This window comes from Pundamilia nyererei, unplaced genomic scaffold (assembly GCF_000239375.1).
Source record: "Pundamilia nyererei isolate P.nyererei 1_Seehausen unplaced genomic scaffold, PunNye1.0 scaffold00014, whole genome shotgun sequence".
Lineage (NCBI taxonomy): Eukaryota > Metazoa > Chordata > Actinopteri > Cichliformes > Cichlidae > Pundamilia > Pundamilia nyererei.
Genome location: NW_005187415.1, coordinates 1,210,328 through 1,217,753, shown reverse-complemented (window position 1 = coordinate 1,217,753; position 7,426 = coordinate 1,210,328). Strand labels below are relative to the sequence as shown.

General features: G+C 39.2%; 1 protein-coding gene across 2 annotated transcripts in view; it reads right to left on the bottom strand.

The window, feature by feature from the left end:
• The window catches only part of tbc1d22a (TBC1 domain family, member 22a), a 159,499-nt gene that overhangs the window by 45,958 nt on the left and 106,115 nt on the right, over nucleotides 1-7,426 (bottom strand). For both annotated transcript variants that reach the window (XM_005725117.2, XM_005725116.2), the window contains exon 11: nucleotides 5,629-5,704. In XM_005725117.2, the coding sequence (XP_005725174.1) occupies nucleotides 5,629-5,704 (76 nt within the window). The remainder of the gene's footprint in view (nucleotides 1-5,628; nucleotides 5,705-7,426) is intronic.

The window sequence follows — 7,426 nt, the reverse complement described above, 5'->3', positions numbered from 1 at the left end:
ACCCAGGAAAGAGAGAATAGAAAGAGAGAGAGATAACTGAATCATATGAGGAACTGCTAGAATAGCAACCTGCCCAGATAGTGAGGAAAACACAAAGAGGACTGAAAGGCATCAACTGAACTTTCAAATTAAGAGTGATGGGCTTTTCACTAGTAAACTCTGCTCGGGTGGCATAATTCGCTCAAACAGATGTAAACTACAAAGCTGGGAAAAAAAAAACAACAGTTAGGCAAATGCCGCGGACTGGGTCTGCTGTGGGGAGCAGCATTGGAGCAGGTGACACTGGCAGACTGATAAAATGATTAGGAAGGCTGCTCTGCGATTGGCTGCCAACTGTGCACTTTTAAAGCTGTGGTGGAGAGGAGGTCACTGAAATGACTGTTATCCATCACGGATAATCCTGACCACCCTCTGGCCCACTTTCTCTAGCAGACTGATTCAGCTCTGCTGCCAGAAGGACAGATGAATTTTTTTTTTAAATATTACTTTAACTGCTGTAACAGAATTAAAAAATGTAAAGTAGTTGCCCAAATATGGTTTGAAGTATCTCATATCTTATCTCATCTTAAAATGGCATGCAGTGAAGTTGTATCTAAGTATAAAGGAGTTAAGATTTATTTACTTCAGACACAGGCTTGGTTCCTTCTGCAGGGAGTAAACTAATTAGATGGACATGCTGTGTGTACACATCTTGACTGTTGTGTGTGTCTCTAGCTTCCCCAAATCCCACTTTATTTGTTTAACTGTTACACAGACACTCTGACGCTCTCCTGCACGACGCAGCTCTATAAAATGAAAAAGTTTAATCAGCACAAAGCACAGCGAGAGCAGACTTTTATTTTCCCTTTTATTTCACATAAAAGAAAGGCCACGTAATATGCAAAAATTCCACCTTGTGCCCTCAAAAGTTGAAAACACAAGTGACCAATGTGATAGCAGATTTGCACCGTGGCGGTAAGGCTTTGGATAAGAAGGGTCTGAAACGACTGTGGTGAAGAAATCTGTGAATTGTTTGAAAAAGAAAATGTTAGGAAACTTGCAAATGATAGTATCTGGGGGTTGTGGAGGACTGTGTGGGAAGATATGAAACAAACAAGCAAACAAAAAGAAAAAAAATCAGGTTAAATGGCATCACAGTTGGCCTGAACATAAGGCGTAAAAAAAAATAAACGGGAGGTGGGGGCCTTTGGTTGACGAGGGGGGAAACAAAAGGAAGCCAAACATACTGCTGCAGTTTAAAAAAAAAACACTTAAATCTTGGGAACATAAAATACTAAAACAAAACTACCGCACAAGAAAGCCAAATTAGCTAAGGATTTTTTTCCCCCAAACATATGAGAACAGCTTTCCTCGCTTCTCATTATGCAATACAGTCTCACAGTGCAGCTACCAGCCTTTCTACTAAAGTCAGGCACGCATGCTGCAAGTACATCCCCTCATTTGCATAAATAAATTCACCTTTTAGCAATTTGCATGTTGATGAACTCGCGCTAATGCACTTGCATGTAACAAATACACAGACAGAGATAAGGGAGCGATAAAGAGATCAGAAAAACATTACATGCTGACAGACTGGCTGTTCTTTTGAGGAGGAACATGTGCTAGCGTTAAGCAAGGCTAATGGGAGTTAGCGTCACTTATTAAAAGTAGGATAATTACAGAGGAGGAGCGACCGAGGGACGGGCAGGCAGAGGCAGAGGCAGAAATGAAGGCGTCTCGAAGTAAAAGATTAGAAACGATGTCAACAGCTCTTTCAACTCCACGAATCCAAGTAAAGAAGCAAAGTAATAAACATCTTTCATTTTTAACAAGTGCTTGCAGTTTGTTTTTGGTCTCCCTACTTCAAGTTCAATATGAGCTTATACTGTACTGAGAAATAAAGTGCATGGAGAACAAAAAAGATTATTTGAGTGGTTTTAATATCCATGTCTGTCCAGGTCTGTAATATACTGAATGCAGTCACGATGTTGAAATAGCATTTTTGGGGATTTCTTTGGGTGAACACCAAAGATTAGCGTCGCTAAATCGACCAAATGTTGAGGACAGGCCGGGGCTTCCTGGCACAAATCCAGAACCATTTGTTCCTCTCTGGGATTAAATTTGTGTCACTGTAATTAAACACAAACCTCACAGGAATAGAGTATCCACACGCACACGCACACGCACACGCACACACACACGTCGTTTGATCACAGTATTCTTGCCTCTCCTTTAGCGACTGCCATTTCACTTTTTTTGGTCACTTCACCTCCTTCTTCTGCTTAGAAGAGAAGGTAATTTTATTATGACTTACCGTTTACTCAGTTTGTCTTATGAAAGTCATGAAACACTGCACTCTCTGTAACTCTGTAACTAATTATTCTTGCCCTCACTGGTTAACGGTTTGATCTCAGATGTTTCTGAAGCCAAAGCAATTCGTTTTAAAATTAGCAAGAAACACAATAAGAAAGAATGGCAGACAGTTATGTGAGAGCAAACTGGCATAACCCCACGCAAAGGGAGCAGTGCAGCTGCATTTAGCATAGGCTCCTGGTGAGGAACTAGCTAATGGTAGCAGCTACTAGAGTTAGCCACATACAGCAAATTCCTCTAAATGTCAGTACATGGTTTTTCAAATACTTTGAGTGGTAAAAATGTGAATTATTAACTGAAATTGTTCTTCAAATATGTCTGAAATATAGTTATGAACAATATCTAACCTCCATTAGACCAGGCTTAATTTCGACCCCTTTATAAGTGTTTTTCTCCATTGGACCCACTAAGATATTAGTTCACAATAGCATTAACAGTGAAAATTATAGTTGCAAGATCCATATCCGCTAAAACTTTCAATCATCTCCATCACTAAAATGAATCTTTTTCTTAGAGGTGTTGCTTTAAAGTTATTCTTACCTGACATTAATACAAATATTTCATTTTAATTAACATAAGGATAAGTGAGAGAAAAAGGATGGATGGATAGCTGTGCTCCTCTTTGTGCAAAAGATTAAAAAAGGAAGTCTGGCTGATTAAGTCGATAACAGTGCTGCATACAAATGTAGGCTTGTCTTCTTCTAATGAACTATGAAGGTTTGTTTCTTTTGTTTTAGAGAACTCTGCTTTGTGTTTCTAACTTTTTTCTAATTGCAGAAATATTCTAAAATATTTATATTAATATTTATTCATGAATTACTTCACCATATTTGTGTAAGATGTTCTTCAGTTGCGTATTAACTAAGTTCCTTTTCCCTCTTCTGGAGGACAGCAAACAAACTATGTAGCAATCTGAGGCTTTTATTCTGAAAGGCAGGGACAGAAAAAGCCCTTTTTGCACATGGGAACATTTTTCTTGTAAAACAAAGGGGGGCCTAGCAAAAAAAGTTTGGGAACCACTGGACTAGGATAAGACAAGACCCCACCCCACTATCAAAATACACACCACTCTGGATAAACCTGCATCTGATAAGCGCTGATAGGTCATTTTGGAAACGATGAGAGGCTATTGTTCTCAAAACAGATGGTATGTCAACAGCAGGGCGAAAAACAATCCCGTAACACAAGATAAAAGCTATCTGTGATCTCATTAGAGCTGGTAATGTCAACCTAGCGAGGTATAAAATTTCTCTGCCCCCACTATGATGACAGGGCACTTATGGAAAAAGATACAGTAAAGATGTCGAGTCATTTTTTTTATGTCGTTGCTGTTGTGGGGTGGGGGTGGGGTGAAGTGGACTGCGGATGAGGTGGAGGACTTTTCTTCTTCTTTTTTCCCTTCCCGTGTGTGTGTCTGTGTATTTCACTCAAACACAAACACAAGTGTACGCACAATTTATTTTTTTTTAAACACACACCAACCGTCGTACGTGCATGCTCTTCAACGGACCTCTTCTGTCACAATCACACATGCAAACAGACAGGCCTGCATTTGCTCGCTAACTTTTTCTGACATTCACATTCCTGCGCACACACAAACACGCGCTCACAAACACACACCCTCCATCCATTTGGATGCAGAGGATGAGTCCTCCCCTCCCTGTGGCTGACAGAGCGGGTGACAGGGTGGTGGGACGGCACCAAGGTTAGCCGGGAACATGACCATTGTACAAAAGCCTGCTTTGATAAGCCCTTGTTTTGCACAATGCATCGTGGGGCTGCTGCAAACCTCGCACGAGTTTTAAGTGACAAAGTTTGGATGGAAAACTACTTCAAACCAGGTGACATGTGTACTGTTTGGACAAAATGGAAAAGACAACGGGACCAGAGAGGGAAAAGTAGCTTTGCTAATTAACACCGAGTTGAGAGCATGTGTGAAATGTCACTGAGCTGCGTATGAGTACACTCGGTGTGCATACATTAACTTCCAGGCCTCAGCAGGCCTCTGGTTTGTGCTATTAGTCACTAGCACGTACGCGTTTCCAGACAGCCGAGTGGAATGAAAATTAGCGAGAGACAATTCTCATGTCATGTCATTAGAAAGTGACGATAAGCCTGGAAGAATTAAGGTGTGAAAGCAAATGTAACTGGCTGGTGTGTAATATATACAGTTCTAACACATACATTTTTTTTTTAAAAACAAAGAGTTTAAGTGTTAAGTCAAAGTTGGGGGGTGGGCTCATTAAGGGCATGCTGAGTTATTTTTGCTTTCTCTCTTTATTCATTTTACATTTGCGGTGCCTTGCAGAGTGTCAAATCAGTCCAATTACTCCCACTTCCACCTCCTCTCTGCAACAAGCAGATATTTATATGCATACAGTAAAGTCCTACTAGGGTACTTGAAGTTAATGACTTGGTTAATGTTATTAGAGGGGGAATGCAGAAGCCAATATACTCAATAGTCTTAATATATAAAATGTACATAAATATACAAAGTTAAGATTTCCCTGGCTGGACTAGAAACGGCTTCTAGATAAGAACAATACATTTCCAAAAGCAAACAAACAAGAAAAACAGATGAAAACACATAATAAACAACATTTTCTTCATATTCTCCCTCCATTTTCCCCAAGCAGAAACTTCTGGAGCTGAACAATGAAACCAACACTTGAATGCAAGAAACTGCAGTTCCTCCAATGGCCCCTCGAGGCTGGTTCCTAACGTTAAAAGACTGGTCTCGAGCTTGAAAACAGGATGTTTACAGCTTGGTACCAGGATAAAGATGGCTTACTGTGAGGTCCAGATGGTCCCATAAGTTTGTGCTTTGGTGTTGGTGAATTAAATTATCATAATGTATGTTTTGTTTTTTTTAATTAGCAGTTGTTTATGTCCAGTCTGTGGCTGTAACTTGCTAACTGAGATAACATCTTACCCTCACTCTGAAAAATGATCAGGTCCAGGCTATAATGCTAATGATAAGGCTTCAAAAATGTCATTGTGGCTCGCTCGATCAGTCCTTTATATGCTGACTATTACAAAGAAAAATAGAATGATTGTGGAACACACTATGTATTTTTCGTGTTTTACATGAAAATGTTAAATGTAAAAAAAAGTGGGTAATATAGGAAGCAATGGAAAGGAAAAGAACTTAAACAATCAGAAAAGCAAGAACAGGTAAGTAGAAATTAAATCGGAACAGAAGAGCAGTGAACAGAAAGTACTTTATGGATGGGTGAATGAATGAATGGACGGATGGAAGCCAGGCAGATGACTCACCATCAATCCTGCTGACCAGCTCCTCTAGGGCCTTGACTTTTTTCTGGATGCCTGGCTGAGCAAATGTATAGTTGTCCTGAGGAATAGAAGAAAAAGCACACAGTCAAAATGGCCTAAGGCTCATAAAGCAACAGTAAAAGTACCTTTAAATAGTTGGTCTTTAATACGTTTGTTGGTACTTATGCATTTCGCTTACTCCCCAAGAAAAATGAATGCAAGAACAAAACAGCCTTCAAACACTATGTATAAATCATCACAAGCAAACGGGAAAAAGGAGTGCGAAGGTCAGACTGGCAAGTGGATAAAAGTCCTGTGAACCTGAAGTGACTAGATAACAACAAAGTACAGGGAAAAGGGAATAAAAGCACAAGCTAAGGAGATCAAGCAGATGTTTTATTACAGGAATATTTGTCATATTTCTCTGTAATTTGCTCGACAAGCCGTGAAATTGATCCCTCATTGAGAAAACTAATGCAGTTTGATTCACATTGATGTTTCGCAGCTATTTGGCCCGAGCGTCTGTGTATCACAGCGCACAGTGAAAGGGTCTGAAATTTTCCGTTTAGTCTTTCAGAATATTTTTTTTTATAAAGTGCTGCAGCTATTAGAAATTTTGAGTGTTTGCCAGAGCCTATTTCACACTTCACACAAAGCTTAAGTCATTTTTAAACTGTAAATAAAGAAATGGGCAACCTAACTAATATTGCCATAACAAAACATTTGCAGCTCCAACCTTGCAGGCAAAGTAAAAGGCTGATTACGAATGAGGTTCTTAGAAAGGGAGATCAGGCTTGAATGGGTCAAATTTGTTGTGCAGGTACTTATCACCAAGGTCTTCATGTCATGTATTATATCCTTTAAAGATTTCCTGTGCCACATCTCGACTAAATAAATCCAGTTTTAAAATTCGATGATAGAAGAGGTGGTTTTATAAAGCTGCAAGTAAAACCAAAACTCAAGAGATCCATAAGCCTGCAAAGCTCTAAATGGACTTTCAAGTATTGTCATGTGCTCAAAAAAAGGCTACATAAGAAGAAGTGATTATTTTACTGTTTCCATTGACATTCTGACTCATAACATTGATCTTATTTTATTTTATTAATTTTGGCTAATGGTCAAAAGCTATGGTGTCATAAGGAAATGAAGAGAATTTGGAAATGCTTCTTTAAGTAGCTAGCTCTTAATGTGACAAAAATAACAGAGTTATTGTATAAAATTTTATTCATTATATGTTCCTTTGTAGTCAATCAGCTCTAGCAAAGAACAGGCACTGAGGAGAGTTCAAGTTCATATTACATATAGGTGTAGCATAACCGTGGTAGCCAGTAAAGGTAGCTGCGCTATATAGTTTAAAAGGTGTAGCCTAATCATGCTAGCTAGCAAAAAGTAGCCTCGGTATTGAGTTGGAGGTGTAACACAACCATGCTCGATACAGTGATAAAAAGTAGTTGCATATATAGTTTTGGAAATGCAGCATAACCACGCAGGTTAATAAAAGTAGCATTGCTATATAGTTTTAAAAACGTAACATAATCATGCTAGCTAGGAAAGGTAGCCTCACTGTGTAATGTTGCAGAGAGGCCAACTTAGGCGGAAAAAATAAATAAATAAAACTTTTTGGGTTGTTAAATAAAGTAGGCAAGTGTTTAAAAAATACACGCTGCCTTTAAACATAAGCCATATTTGCCCGTCAAACATTCTCTTTACAAGGTGCAGCAAGTCACTAGTTGGTTGCTGACAGATTAAATGAGTGTGTGTGTGTGTGTGTGTGTGTGTGTGTGTGTGTGTGTGTGTGTGT